General features: G+C 42.9%; 1 protein-coding gene across 1 annotated transcript in view; it reads right to left on the bottom strand.

The window, feature by feature from the left end:
- Positions 1-339: 339 nt before the first annotated feature.
- Positions 340-16,306, bottom strand: part of ZNF804A (zinc finger protein 804A) — a 146,117-nt gene continuing 130,150 nt past the window's right edge. Inside the window, exons 3-4 of the mRNA XM_033065328.2 lie at positions 10,752-10,882; positions 340-8,470 (exon numbers count right to left, since the gene is read on the bottom strand). Of these exons, the coding sequence (XP_032921219.1) occupies positions 5,293-8,470; positions 10,752-10,882 (3,309 nt within the window). The 3' untranslated portion in view covers positions 340-5,292. The remainder of the gene's footprint in view (positions 8,471-10,751; positions 10,883-16,306) is intronic.

Below are 16,306 nucleotides of genomic sequence, written 5' to 3'. Positions count from 1 at the left end.
TGCAAGATAAAGTTTGGACCTCAGCTGGGCTTCACTTTCTCTGTATTCACAGCAGCGCAAATAGATTCATTTAAAGGAATCTCCTCATTCCTCCTGCAGGTTTCACTGGATTAAATCAAGGTAAGACTGCAGTAGAAGTGTAAATTTTTCCTTATGACATGTAGGATTTTGAATGCCAGATACTTACTTTTTGTGTTTCTCACCTGTGAGAAAGGTACACAGGTCCTACCCAGCTGATTTGAAAACAAGTATTTTCCAAAGTATTTTCCTGTTTGCTGCTTCTTTTGAGGAAAAAAAGAATTCTCTTTTAAAGTCTCATTCATAGCAAACAAACACCACTTCTGATTTAAGAGTAACCATCTTTAATTCTCATAAATAATGCTGTATTCATCCTGGGTTCACATTTGAAGCTTACTAATGTTTTTCTCTACAAGGATTTGCACATTTTGATCTTATTCCAGCAAAAAAAAAAGACTACTGGTACATTATGTCACCTGCACATTGTATTAATGTAGTTCTACTTATTAAAATTTCTAAGTGAGCCTGTGCAGGTAGAAATCAATATTCCAATGAACTGGTTTTCTCTTTGGTATTAGACTAGAAGGTGCATGTCCATGTTTCAAAGCACTGATGATACAGAACAGAAATTTTAAAGATACAACTTTATGGTCATTAATTATATAAACAGCTTGACAACAAAGGAGGTAGAAGACTGATTAAAAATGGATTCATTTTCCTTTACTGGACTGTGCTCCTCATCACACCTTATGAAATTATTATTCAACTGAAAGCAGCAAGTATTAAGCAGTTTTAATAAATAAAGAGGTCTAATGCTCCAGGTCAAAATAAATCCTCAGTAACACTAATGGCAAAGCTTCCTTAGACTCCACTGGTTTCAGAAATTCACCAACAGGTCAAAATTTAGACTAAGGGTAGAAATTCTCCCAACCTTTTATAATACCCATAAAATAAAACAGAAGCTTGAAGCAAAAACAAGATGTCTCATAATTAATAAAGTTGGTGCACTAATTATTGCAGATGAAAGTAATACCATAGCCTGGTTCATTTTCATAAATGGGCAGATTTCCCATAAACTCTGATATCTTAGAAAAAGAGAAAACTTTATAATGCTCCTGAAGTAAAGAGGAGAAGGGAGGACATAATGTACAAAACCATGCCTGCTGCAAGTAGTAAATCAAAGTGATCTATGAAATGACACACACATTCAGATAGTCAGCCAGGTTAATTTAAAAACATCCAATGATCTTTATACAGAAAAATGTCTTTACTTTCAATAAAGAGAGTTAATATAGCACTGGAATATTTTACAACTGGCAGGCATATTGCATAAATGTGTGCACATACACAAGCCCTTAGGCAATGTACAGTAATTGGAGAGCAGAAAATGAATGTATGGAGTTTAGGACATGACTCTGAGCACCACAGCAAAACGCCCATCAGATTCAAATTTACCACCTTACTTACAAACAAGGAGCTGTCTTCAGAATACATTCACATGGTCAAAATGTATTGCCTTAATCTGGGGGAGTTAAAAAAACCCTTGGCATTGCAGCATGAGTGATTTTTGGTGGTTACAAACCAAAGCCAGAAGCTGTACATAAATTTACACCAAGGAAGAGTCTGAACAAATATATTTAAAGCTGTATTTTAAGTGCAGCATATCAAGTAAATATTATCATAATGGAAAACATGTATTTTGAGGGAAAACCACAGTTACAGAAAATAAACTTGTCAGAAAAAGTATAGCCATGTGATCTGTTGTATTAGCAGCACATCATCATGTACAGGAATAAAGAGAATTGGATGTTCCAATAGCCTTTTAAAGCTTTGTTTCAACACCATACCCAAAGGACTCTTTTACAAGTGACAAACTAATAAAAAGTTAACATTTTGGGTAAAGAAGACCTTGCTTCATAAGCATCTCACTGTTGTTTGATTAAACTGAAGGGTAAAATCATTCTCACTCAATAACCCCTCGCACAAAGTGTTTCTTTTACCAATGTCTGTGACCTGCAGTTTCTCCATGAACAATCCACTGCTCACTCAGAATCTGAAACGTGGTGAGTACTCCCCAGCAATTAACAGCTCGTGCAGGAAACCAAATTAACGATCTGATCCTTGGCATATCCTGGTAACATTTTAAAAATTCTGTGTACTTACAGACACAAGAGACACAAGACTAGAGCCCAGTTATTCCAGACTGCCCCTCACAAGGTAACAGTTTCATTCCTCAATGCCCCAGAGCTCCTCTGGACCATTCTTTCATGGCTCACATTACCTGAGAAATGGAACACCCCCAGGAAGGTCAGGCTGGGTGACTTCCTAAGGACCAAAATAAAGATATTCTTCTCATCCCAATGGAACAGAGTGCTTTTCCAGGCGCTTCTCTGCAAAGCTGGGAAATCACTTAATAAATTCTCTATCCTCACTTAGGGCTAGGTCCCAATTCTTCTGATTCTTGCCCTTTGGGAGAAAAACTTACTGCTTGCACTAGGAAGAAATCCCAGTAAATTCTAAATTTGGCAAAGTGGCCAGGAGCATAGACACACTAGATCTGCGCAAATTTGGAAATTCAGAAGTTAGATTTAAGGAATTGGGTAGAATTTATTTAAAATTATAAAAATTCAATAGTTTAGCACTTGAAATAGTTTTTGTTTTTAAATTTGACTACCAATTTATGGAATAAAAATACACATTTAATCTAAAATACCAGAAAAAGTATACAAAAGAGCTACCCTTCTATAACTTACTAGAACTTAAGTATTTAATAATAAAACAGAAACTCAAAAGAATAGTTCATTAAGTAATTTAATTTAGTGTGTTCAATTTGAAACTTAACTTATGATTTATTTTTATACTGCTTTTGCTTTTACATATGAAGTTCACATATACAAACAGTTCTAGCATTAAAGGCAATACCATATTAGAAAATTATTACATTTTATGGTTATTAGTCTTTTATTTTAAATAGTTTGTACACTATTGAACAGCAATTACAGTAGATAATAAAGAATTGTGCAATGTCTTAAAACTGTTTAACAACCTAAAATAATTTAAATTGTAAGGAAAAAGAAGAATTCAAAGCTGTTGGAACATTTTGGTGAAAAAAAAAAAGGTGGACTTCCAAGTTCATAGATGTGATTTTTCAATGAACATTGCAACTGAAAATTTTAAATTGGCTATTTTAATTCTGCCAGAACGTGCAACTGTATTGGTCCTATGTGGATTCTTTCTCCTCTTTTTCTGCTCTGTGGTGAGATGGATTTTGTCCTTGAGGGGCCATCAGAACCCAGGGCACTGTGTGTGCTGCCTGCCACAGAGGAGGGCAGAAGGGCAGGAGCCAGGACACATCACCCAAGGGAGCCAGGACAACCCTCCCCCTTCCAGCAGAGATTCCCATGCTCAGGAGGTAGTGGAGGCAAACACCTTATGCACACTCTTGAAATAAAAGAGTATAAAGTCACTTAATCCTGTATTTTTTAGGGACCACAAGAATAGAAATGGGCATCCACCTGAAGCCAGAACTAGAGAAAATTTATCTTCCTTCTGGCATCCCAGGGGTGGGTGCTCAGAGACTCCCACTCCCTGCTGCAGCCCCAGGCAGGGGATCTGGGCACTCTCCAGAACCTGCTCTTTCTTACCAACTTTTTGCTAATTAACACAGTTTAGCCCTCTGCAACCACACAACATGGGAAACTTGCGTCCCTCGAGCAGAGGACTCTGTAATCATAGTGGCAAGATGCTGTTTGCCATAGTTTTAATGTAATACTATAGTAAAACTTGCAATATCAGGTAAGTTCTAATGCTATTGATGCAGAAAATGAGATCCAGATATATATGTTGTTCAGATATAGCATTACTCTGCAAATGGTTAATGTCTGTAGCTATTAATGTATATTAATAATTCTTAAAATTCACTATTCTTTCAGTTCAACTTTATATGATTTTATTATAGTATATAAAAAGGAGAAAAGTAATTAATTGGGAGAGCCTACCTACCTTTCATTATGGAGGGCCTACTTCTAGCACTAACCTTCATGCTGCAAATCCTTGGCTTGACTCACATGGTAACACCTCATTTTAACTCAAAGGGATGGCTCTGTCTCAGAATGACTTCTGCTTTTATTCTGGACTGTTGCAGATGCAGATATGGGTCTGATATACCTCATGCTAAAGTAAATGAGGAGATTTCACCAGCTAAAGCTGGGTGAGGTCTGACAGCAATGACAAGGCTGCAGAGGTAGGGAGAAGTCTCTGAAAACACAATTAGAAACAATGGCAGTATTAATTATTACTTTAATTAATCTCTACTCTGTGTTCTATTTCTTTAGTGAAATGCTGCAGGAAGTAGGGGGGTGAAGTGAGGTAAGAATTTGTATCAAATCCTGGTGGGTTTCCTGACCTCCCCTTCATGCTCCTGTGTTCACACCCTGCCCAGCAGCTCCAACAGATCTGTGAGCCACCAGAGAAACTGCTCAGTGGAACCAAGGCTCTGCCCTTCCACTATAAGCAATATTCCCTCAAAGCCAAACTGCTGCCAGTATCAGCCTTTCTTCCCCTTCCATCACCAGCATTATATTTGTTCCCTTGCCTTGCTGTGGTTTAGCAAAAGAGGGATCAGCTCCTCCAGTCAGCAGTGTGTGCACAGAGTACAAGTGGGCAGAATTTGTCATGGTGACATCAATACACATCTGTTACCCTTTCTCTCCGGCTCGGTGAGACAGCTGCCCTCAAGGAATTGGCCTCTGAGCCTCCCTGATAAATCAGTGACGTGTAGGAAACCTGGTTATCCCAACATAGAGGGGCAGAGGATGCTCTTCAGCTGCAGGAGGACATGGAAGAACAACGTCCATGAGGCTTATAACGAAAGATTTTTTTATATACTTGAGTAGTTAACAAAAATTTATTGCAAGAGATAGTTTGTCACTAGATTTACAGTTTCAGAGAACATAGTACAAAACATAGTGCATCGGCTTTGTCTAAACATTAAATAGGTGCAAATACACAAAGATTAAAAAAAAAACCCAAAAAGTAAATACTTTACAACATAAGTTATAGAACTATAAATATATTTTATGTACATTATACATATTCTAAGACATGATTTTCACATATATATATAGTCTGGAATCAGGATCAGTCCATTCAGTGCTTGGTATAGGTCCGGCTGTTTTGTCGCACGGTTATACTTACAGCAAAGGGAAGTTTACCCATCCCAGCTCGCAGGAAAGCTCGGGGGGTGCGGCTGGGGGCTGTCCCCGCCGTGTGCGCCTAGAAGAGCGGCTGCAGGGGGATGACGGCGGGGGCCAGCAGCGAGGGGAAGTGCGGCAGCGCGGGGAAGGCGAGCGGCGCGGGCGGCAGCACCGAGGGCGGCAGCAGCGGCAGCGGCGGCGGCACCAGCGCGGCCGGACACAGCCCCAGCTGGGCCAGCGGGGCCCGGCACAGCGCCGGCACCTGCGACACGAACTGCTGCGGCGGCTGCAGCACCTTGAGCGCCGCGCCGTGCTGCTGCAGCACCGTGTGCTGGATGGTGGTCACCGAGGCGGAGCGCAGCGGCGGCGGCAGCGAGCCCGGCGGGGCGAACGCCAGCTTCAGCTTGGCCACCTGCGGCACCTGCGGGAAGCCGTCCGAGGGCAGCTCCTTGAACTTGTCCGGGGGGTCCGGGAAGAGCAGCGTGGGCTCGGGCAGGGGGAAGGGGGCTCGGAGCTGCTCGGCGCTCAGGAAGGTGTGCGTGCGGAGGGGCGCGTCCTTGAAGGGCAGGGCGCCGCCGAACACCGGGCTGCACGGCACCCACTCGCCGGCCAGCTCGCCCGCCTTGTCGGGCGGGAGGGGCTCGGCCAGCTCGTAGTGGCAGAGATAGGATTTGGGAGGAGTTTGGTCCAAGTGCCTGCTGGGGACCGGAGCTTTGTAACGGGCTGGGTTTTCACGGGTGTTGGCGTTTTCCTTTTTCTGTCCCTCCTGCGGGACGCCCTGTGTGCCAGCGCTGTGCTCGGGGGCAGGAGCGGCAGAGGCTGTGATGGCATCGGGAAGCACGGCCGGTGCGCTCTCCATCTCGGCACACGCTGGTTTGTCATCCCCCTGCACCTCTGCGCCAGCAGACTCTGCAGGCGGCTTGTCTTCCTCCAGCTCCATGGTTTCAACCCTCTCTTTTGCACCATCCTCATCTCTGGGAGCTCCATGAGTTCCCTCTAGATTGTCTTGGCTCTGTGAGTCCCCCGAAACATTTAACGCAGAATTCGCAGAACTTTCTTTGGAAGATTCAGAGGTCTCGCTTTTTGCATTCCTGTCGAGGAAGACATGACGGATTCTAGTCTTCCTTTTCCTTCGTTTCCCTTTTGCCTTGTGATAGGCACCCAGAGCATGTCCTTGCCTTAGATATTCCTGTGCTGGCAGTGCCTGTCCCCACGAGCTTTCATCCGAGGAGGAGGAGCAGGAATAGGTGTGCTGCCTCCGCTTGCGGTGCGGCTTCTCGGGCTCTTCTGTCACCACACTGTAACCTCTCTTGATGGGCTGGTTGGGACTCGGCCCCTTCTCCTCGCTGCCCTGTCCCAAACATTTATGCTCTGGGCTGCAGCTGGGCCTGCTGACTTTCCAGCCACAGCAGGTTTTGGAGTGCCTGAGGCTGTGCCTCCTGGAGCTCAGCTGCTTCGCCTGCCTCCGGGAGCTCGCCCTGCTCCTTCTGTGCGGTCCTTTACAGCCATGGTGCTGCCCACTGCTCTTTGCACCCCAGAGGTGACACCAGCCTCTGTCCCAGTGTATGTGATCTGATGCAGACACGACTCTCTTAGGGCCGTTTTCGATGCCAAATTTTGGCTGCGACTGCTGCACCTCACCTGCAGCTAACCAGATATTGCCTGTGTCATGTCTGCACTTCTCTGCATTATTTTGGAGGTGCTGATATTTATTTTCATCTCTGTAAGTAACTTCTTTTTCAGCTACTGGAGACATCTCCATTTCTGCTACTGTTGTGTCTCCGCAGTGATGATAATGACAACGACACAATTTTCTTCTCCTTTTCCGTTTTCTGTTTTTGTGAAGCCATTTTTCATGGCATTCTTTGATCCAGACTTTGTTATATTTCTCATCTATCACAGTGTTTTGTCGTAAGGGATTATGAGATATGTGATACTTTTCTATTTTTCTAATCCTGAATGACTCATCCAAGGACACTTTGTTTTGATTTTTTGCAAGGTCACAACTTCTGAAGAGGGAAACATCACTTAACAGGGGTATTGTATAGTTGCACACATTTTTATCCACTTCTACTTCATAATCACCACACTCTGAAGTAGGTCTTTTTGTAAAATCTGAGACCAAGATATGGTTAGATTCAGTTTTATGGTGCAAATGAGGTATGTTTGGTTGATGCTTGGGCTTTTCTTGGCTTTCACTTGCTCTTGATGACTTAAAATCAAAATATAAAGGATTACAGCTATAAGAAATGGATGGGTCAGTACTAGTGTAAATTAACATTTCTGATGGCCACTGAAGAATATTTGATCCATATTTGCTAAGAACAGGAACAAAGGGTTGGCAGGGTCTCTTGTGTATGTCCGGTTTGCTTTTTGGGGCTCCACTCCCTTCTTCAGATGGTGATGGAACTGCTGCATCTGCCCCCAGGTTTTTTATTTCAGTTTCAGCCTCAGATGGATCACTGTTCCTGCCGTTAGAGTTTTCCTCTGCACCATCCTGCAGAGAGGAGCAATCCTCCAGCAGTTCCTGCAGGGCAGCTCCATTTGCCTGCAGCTCGTGCCCGCTGCCATCCAGGGGCAGGACCTGAGCGCTGTCTGCAGCCAGGGGCAGGGTTTGGTCCCCTGAGCTGGCCACACCAACATCCACACCGTGGCCATCCGTGTCTGAGGACACCAGCTGCTTGCTGTGGGACATGGCAGGAGGCACAGCTGGGCTCTCCAGCGCCCTGCTCTCCTCCCTGGACAGCTCTTTTGACTCCGGAGCTTCAGGAGCTTCTGCTGTGTCTGTGCATTTTTCCCCCAGTGGGTGAAAACAGTTGTGTTTCTCCTCAGGGCATACAACTATTTCTGCTGCTGAAGGAGACTGAAGGTTACATGTTCCTGGGACAAACCTGCTCTTTCTGCTGAATCCATGCTCCACGGAGGTCTCCTCATTAAACTCATAGAAAACGGCAGCTGAAGACTCCAGTTTGACTGCTGCTTTCTTAGGAAAAGCAAAGGAGAACCCAACTCTGTGTCCTTGAGCTCCTTGGAGCTGATCTCCACATTTGTTAGGGTCGGATTGATGACTCCCTGCATCTCCAGGGGCGGAAGAAACAACAGAAGCAATGTCTTTGCAGTTCTGTGCATCGTGCATTAACGTACAGCTGAAATCCTGGCTTTTGGCAGAATCTATGGCAGCACTTTTGGGGACATCATTGCAGTCATCCTGCACAGTCACTGTAGTGGATTTGAACATAGGGCCACTTCCAGGAGCACTAGGAAGGAAAATAAAACTTAGAGTCAATACTGTTCAGAGAACTGCTGACAGAAACATGGTATTACATTGGGAGCTTCTTAAGGAAAGAGGAAGACTCTGTGGATATGTACATTGAGATTATGAAAAAATGCCATCTTTTATAATAAAGGTGACTAGCATTAGAACAAAAAGGATGAGTAAATACTATGCTCCCAGCTCCTTTGTGTGAAGTTATCAGCAGAAGGACTAATATTCCTACAAAGTAGTTAACTTTTCCTAGACACACTGGCAGGCTGAAGAGATTATCTGTCTCCACAGAAATCTTTCTTCTCCTTCCAGCACAGCACCATGGTTACAACACTGTTACTACAGATAGCAGTTTTACATTCCTTCATGCTCCAAAACATATTAAAACAGAGAGTGCTTCATAGAGCACTTTCCCCACAGTCATCATTCCAGTGGCTGCTGCTCTGCCCACAGGCAATCCCCCAGCAGCTCCCATCCTGTTTGTGTGCACAAACCAAACCATCTCCATTTCAGCAATTCCTTTCATGGAGAAATAAAGCTGGGGAGAGGATTTCAGCTGACAGAAGTAAAGTAAGTGATTCATCCCTCTTGAGAAAAAAAATTATTACTGTCTACTTCTGTTCTTCATTTCATGTCCTCTTCCCATCTGTTCTATTTGACTTAATGGGAAGCAAAGAGAAGAGCAAAAAGTGTTTAAACTGACAATTTTCCAGGATCCACAGAAGCTGCTCAGCACTAGGAGTAATGGACCTATGTTAAAACCATTTGTTTGTTTGTTTTAGCCAAATCACTCTGTGTTACAGTGCAGAGCAATACTCACTGATGAGTCACTGGTAAAACTTGCAAATGTCATTCGGGATCCTAAGAAATTCTGAGATGAAGAATAATGTCTTTACCCTAGCAGGTCTAGAAATTAAGGTAGAGGTTTTATGAGAAAGGAACTCCTCATGAGAATTCCCGCCTTGCCCAGCTCTTTATAAATCTCAAATATATATTAAACCCACACACAAACCCTTTCTTTCACAGAATAAAATGGTGAATTCTACAAAACCAGTCCAGCAAATGCCAGTTTAAAAAATCCTATCTGTCTGTCTGTGTCACATCTCTAAGGATGCAAAGTGGTAGTAAATAGAAATGATGAAATAGATAAATCAGGCTTAGATAGAAATTCTCCTTCAGGAACTAGTAAAAGGCTATTTTAAGAAACCCCAAATGATCCAGAAACAACAAAGGCTTGAAAAATCTGTGCCTCACTAGCATGGAAAAAGGGAAACAGTAAGTTCCTCTTCCTTTCTCACGCAACATGCAAAATTCAGGTTTTTGAGCACTTTTAGGGGGAATGACACCTTAGTCAAGTATAAAATATGGACACTTAAAACAGTCATGGAGGAAAAAGAGTCTCCACATGAGTTATAAAAAATTGAAAAAGTTAGGTGCTGTGCTGCTCCTGTCAAACAGACCCCGTGACATTCATGTTCCATCCACCTGCTCATTCAGACTTTGCTTCAGGACACTGCCCACCATCCTAGCTAGGAGCTGCAAGAGCTCTGTTAGTGCATCTGGTGGGGGTGAAGGCAGAATAAAGAGAAAAAATTTGCACATGAGCATCTACATTTTTTTTCTTTTTTTTTCCTTCAGAGATTACACTGTGACAAGCACATATATTTTCAGTGGCTTATCAGTGTCAGAGCTGTGTCATATTCTGAGAATTCAGTTGCAACTAGAAAGCTCAATACTAATTTCAACAGCTTGCCTAGATGCAATACTAAAGATGTAGCAGTAGCAAGGAGTCACTTCTGCAGAGGGAGGGGAAAAGGAGCACTTACCTTTTCATATAAAAACCCAGCTATTGAGATCTAAAGCTAGGTTTCTGGATGCTTTCCCAGGCGAGCATTTTGAAAACTAAATCGCAGAGATCTGTTACATCCTAGAGAGACAGACTGTGCTCCTCACCTCATCAATGAAGTAGTGGCAGCCTGCAAATGCATGACCTAGTTCACTCAGCTTTCAACCAAAGTGCCTGGTTTTATGAAATATATATGAAACACATCTTTTTTCTAAACTAAAAATATGTGTCATTTTAGCTCAGCTGAAAAAGCAGTGTTAAACATTCATTCCTGCACACAGTGTGAATCAAATGCTGTGCACAGAATGCTTCCAAAACTCCCTAAAAACACGTGTGTGGCTACAGCCAAGGTCCCCTGCATCCCACCAGCTAACAGTGGAGGGATTATTTAAAAATAATTTTTTTGTTTGAGCGGTTATGGACTTACCACGTTCTCTCTTTCCTCAGCTCAGCTAGCTTGTGCAAACGTTGGAGGGCTTTCTCCTGTTTTCTTTCATCTTTCCGTGATTTAGATGCTACATTCCGAGCAAACTCCCTCTGTTTCAGTTCCTTCAGCCTCTGCAAGAAACAGCCACAAAATGCACATAAAAACCCCTGGGATGAGAAATGTTGTGATGGCAGGTACTTGCTGGTAAGTGTTCACAGCATGAATTATTCCAAACCTAACCATTCAAAAAAATTTAAGGATTTCAAAGCAATAGCCAAAATACCTAGAGATAGGTTAGCCAGGCTAGCCTAACAAATTTTGCTGTAGCTTTTGTGATGAAGTAGATCAGCATCAGTAGGATGAGGCAAAGTTCACCCAGAATTTTATCCATTATTCTTCCCCAAAACATTCCCCACAGCATAACTCCTTTTTGAGATATCAATAAAAAATGAGACCACCTCAGGTATTTTTCTGCAAAGCCTCTGAAAAGCCTATTGACCCCCTCCCAGATGATATTAAATCTGGATTTTTTTCTTGCCTGAGATGCTGGGCACGGCACTTGTCACTGCTGCTCTGTGGAAGGTCCCTGTCAGCTCTTCTCTGCAGATTGCCACAGTCCCTCTGGCCCTGCCCTGCCCCGTTATCAGCACGCCAACACCTGCAAAGCTCCTGAGAGCTCCTGTCCTGCCATGCCAGGCATTATTAGAGATGTTAAAGGGTCCTGACCCAGCAGGGGATCTCCAAGGGGTGTGATGAGCAGAGAAGTCTTGCATTGTGAAATGCAGGAGCCCGTGTTTCCTGCTCTCATTGCTGTCTGACACAGCTCTTACACAGATACCGAGTGCAATCAGGATCTCAGGTGATTCTATCTCCAGCCTGCTCAGCTCTGATTCTCCACACAAAAAGGGAACCTTGTTTTCTCCATATCACAGAAGGACAATATGCAGGGGCCTCCCTGGTTTTCCATGTCAGTAAAATGTGTTCCAGTAGGTCCCAAACCCCGCTGGTCCCCAGCGTGCCCCGATTATGGCTCACATCATCTTCCAAAACCATCATCTCACAATTCTGGGAAGAGCCCAGCAACCCTTTAGTGTCCAGGGCTAATGACTGGCCATGAACAGTGACCATAGTGATTTGTGGAAGCAAAAACTCTAACTTCAAGTTATTTGAGGGCTAACAGATACACAGAATACAGTTTGCAAAATACCGTCAGCAGCATCCTCCTGCTCCTTCTCAATTCTTTTTGTTTCACCCCCTTGGTGAATTTTTCTTTCCCCTATTCACAGAAAAAGCAGCTTACACATACTGTCACCCATTTCTTCCCTGGGAGGGTGCTCCAGGCTCCACCAGGCTCCACAGGGAAGTGGCCCCAGCACCAAACCTGCCAACAGCTGAGGGACCAGCTGGCTCTTGGTGACACATGGCTCCATTTTAGGTGGTTCTGCAAGATTAGTCTTTGCCATTTTGGGTGATGGTAGCACTACCTGGGCAGCCCATTCAATGCCAAGAAATAAATATGGAGAAACATGCAGAGAAAACAAACTTGCAGAAAAATGAGTACCACTCTCTATTTTCAAATTTTGCATTCTTTTTCAAATGCCTGGATACCCTTGATAGAGAAAAATAATCTGAAACATAATCACATCTTCCACCATTTCTATTTTCTAAACATCAAAATTTTATACTGATGAAAATTTTTTTTATTGTGCTAATACAGTATAAGGTCATAAGTACACTCGAAACTAGATGTATGATATCTCTTTTTTCCCAGAAAAAGAATACTTGAAATATGAAGCATCTTTGTTGAACACACCTTGCCCTTGTGCACTCTTGTTTTCCTAGATAGCACGATACTGACCCTGCCTCCCACCAGCCACTCATGAAACCTCAAGTACTTCATTTCATACACAACTTCTGAGTACTCAAAACACAAGAGAAGAAATTTACTCCTTCCCCTCCTCACCTCCAGCCCTTGGCACTTAAAGAGAGAATTTAATTGCATTCTGTGGGGCACAATATTTTTTCAGGGTTTTTTTCCCCCTCCAATGCTAAGGAAAGAAGTAAGTGAGAAGCAGAGGAACAAAAGGAAGGCAGGGTGCTGTCTCACATGGTTGAAAAGGAGAAGCTGAGGTGTACACAAATCCACAGTCACCTGTGCAGCACTTCTCTGCAATTACTGGGATGATTATAGGGATTTGAGTGTGACCAGATTTGGAACCCTTTAGTCTTACTGCTGCAAGGTAGCAGCACTCCATGCCTGTTCTCAATTTTAAAGTAATTAAATTATTCTCTTTGGATGGCTACAAGTAGGTGTGGCACAAGTTTTGTGTGCTCAGTCTTTGCCTTCTCTTGTGGAGAACTCCTGGTCCCAGAGCTCCCCTTCTGCCAGACCTCCTGGTAGACACACCCTCCCTTTCCTGTAGAGAAAACTGGTCTTTGCAGAAAATGAACCCCTTACACAATGGGCTCTGGTTCTTTTCTTCCCACAGCTGGTATCTCAGTCTTTCATGGAGTGCTTTAACCATCTGCAAAGTTGATACCTTGGCAACTCCTGAGGTCTTTATTCCGCAAACGCATGTCTAAGTGAGTTCCTCCCAGCTGTAAACCACAAAACATGCACTTTAAAAAAATGCTATTTTCTTTAAATAAAAGATCACCTAAAAGAGTAACTGCATCCCCTCCATCTTTTCTTTTCTTGATACTGCAGTTATTTTCTACTTTGGTTTACTTAGCCATGTGGTGAACTGTCACCACCTGCATTCCCTTACTGCCCTCAGTCGTGCTCAGCATTCCTGGCACTGCATTTGTGCTGCCCTTAGTTGCAAATCATTGGTTTCACTTGAATTATGAAAATGAAACTGAGGTATTACCCAATCATACCATTAGTCCATGCATTCTTAGTATCAGAAGGACCCTCCTAAAGTTGTTCAAAGTAAATAGCAGCAACAGAAAAACAAGTGTAACTTGTTCCTTTATTCCATCATTTTTCCTTATCATTTTCCTGCCTTTTGATGTGGCAGAGCTGCTCACTAATGCTGACTTCAATAGCCAGTTTAATGCCTGGTATGTTTGGTTTTTTCCATGGATCAGTAGGCAAATAATTAGCAAGCAGGGATACTGCATTGGATCCCTCCTGCATTTTCCTCTGATTATGAAGCAGCTCAAAAACATGTGTGACCCAGCCAGCAGAGTTCAACCAACAGTTCACAATGAATAATTAAATGACATTTCTCCAAGAGACCTAAATGCCTTCATCATTATCCTGATACACTGTATGGCCACGTTGGAGGTGCAGAGCACAGGTGCCCTCGGTTTGCAAATGGCTTTGCCCAGCCTGAAGGGATGGGAAGGAAGCCTGACCCTGATTCTCCAGCCCTAAATGTGATCCTGGAACTGGGCTGCTTTCCCTGGGGCAGGAGCTGGGTTATTTTAACAAATCCAACTGCAACACAGGGCCTCAAGCAGAAATATTCCACCTGCTTCTGAAAAGCTCAGTCAGGTATCTTAGTGCACAGCTGGTGCATCATCAGTCCAGATGAAAAACAAAACTTCTACATGTTCCTGTGTACCTATGCATGGGTGGAACTATCCATGAGTTGGCCCCAGGAGCTCCAAACTCAGGTGTGGCTGCATTTCACTCACAGGCACAGAGCTTTGGTGTTCCCAGACTTGCTTGTGGAAGACAAGTGCAAGAAAAATCAAGGGAAGCCTAAGAGAATTTCCAACAGGACCCCAGGACCCTTCTCTTCCCCATTTACCACATTAGACAGTTCATTTCAGCACGCTGCTTTTCAAAAAGTTTCCTAATTCTGGGTTTCCTAATTCTCCCATGTATTTTATAGCAGGGAAACCACGAGCCCAGATCCTGCTGCCAGAGCTGGGTTCCTGAAATCCCCCTCTGGATCAAATCCTCTCAAAACCAAAGATCCATTATGGCATTACATGCACTTCTCACATCATTGTTACAAGCCTTTTGCCACCCTGAAAAGTGGCTGTTGGCTTTTTATTTTTTTCTAAACTCAAGATTTAAAGACTTGTAGCAATAGCCTTTTAAACTAATGAACCTTCAAGACACAGAGAAGGTATTAATTAATAAATAGACCCAGGCCAACAAAAGCACATAAAGGCTGAATAGTCTGAATAGTGAAACCCAACTTACATCAATACTATGGCATTAAGGTGATAAAATGAGGGGAGAGGGAACCCCAGCCTCAAATAATTTTATAACTTTGAACATATAACTTAACATTGTCAGAACTGACTCTGAAGAAAAGCAGTGAGCCTTCTAACAAAGTTTACGGGACTGAAGGGGAAATAATAACCAGCATCAGGATTGATACAGGCTCTCTCAGTGGTGCTAATACCTCAGAGAAAAAGCAGCCACCCTACCAGCACAAAGGCATCATCTAAGGACTGCTTATTCAAACAGGCTCTCATCAAGTACCCTTTGCAGAGCTTATCTAGGAACAACTTTAAAGGGTCAAGAACCAATGGGAACAGTTGTTCTAATAGCAGGAGTCAGAAAGATGTCTATCAGGGGATTTTAGGGCAGTGCAGTTCAGATATTATTATGCTAATTCGCTTTTGACCTTAAATTAACAATTAAATTACGTGGACTTTTACAATGCTGATAATACGTGGGCCATAAATTCATTTTCTGATCAATGGAAGTATAAAATTGCAGAATTTAACAGCCATGACATCAAATTTTGATGCTTTATTGTCTTTTCATTTTACAAGGAAAAATGACTGTGTTCCCAGTAGTCACTAAATCATTAATTTATGTGGTTTTAGCTTTTAAAAATAATTCATCAAAATAAAAGACAAGCCCACTCCTTCTCCACCTGCCCAGCCAGGGACAGGCTGGGATCATGAAGACATGGGATATTCATGCCACATGTGCATCCCAAGTCTAGCAGGAGCTTCCCCAGGTCCTATCCTTTCTATAACTCCATTTGCACCCTGAAAGGACCTGGAAGTCCACTGCAGCTCCTTCCCGCCCTTCAAAAATTTCCTAATTACCTAAACATGGGCAACATGGGTTGGTAGTTCAGCACTGTGCTAGAAGTGGGACATAACTGGTAGTTGGCTTTATTTAAAAAAACCTCTTCCCTCTAAATCTGTACATGATACAAAGCATCTTTTTAATAAAGCTATTTTTTTTGCTTGTATTCCATTTGGGTTTTTTTTTTTAAATGAGTAATGAGTATTAATATGAGTGTTGCTTAGCTTCCAATTATGATTCTAGAAGCTGTGCATTTTCCCCCTGCCTCTGAATGCTGCTGTTCAGTAACCCCCTGTTAGCTGAGATGGAATATTGCTGCTTCATGTGAATTATGGTGCAGCAAACAGAGTGACAAGAGCTCATCAGACAAACACTTGTCACACCAAACCAGATTAGTGTCTTTCACAAAGAGGATCGAGCTCAATCAATTATAAATAATAACTGACTAGAACACTGCTCATGTAACACCTGTAAATGCTCAAATGGGGAATGAAATATGCCATTTAAAGCAGAAAACATTGCTTACTAAGATGTAAAATGCACATATTTC

The sequence above is a fragment of the Catharus ustulatus genome, chromosome 7 (genome assembly GCF_009819885.2).
Source record: "Catharus ustulatus isolate bCatUst1 chromosome 7, bCatUst1.pri.v2, whole genome shotgun sequence".
NCBI classification, from domain to species: Eukaryota; Metazoa; Chordata; class Aves; order Passeriformes; family Turdidae; genus Catharus; species Catharus ustulatus.
This window is presented reverse-complemented; position numbering and strand designations above follow the sequence as displayed.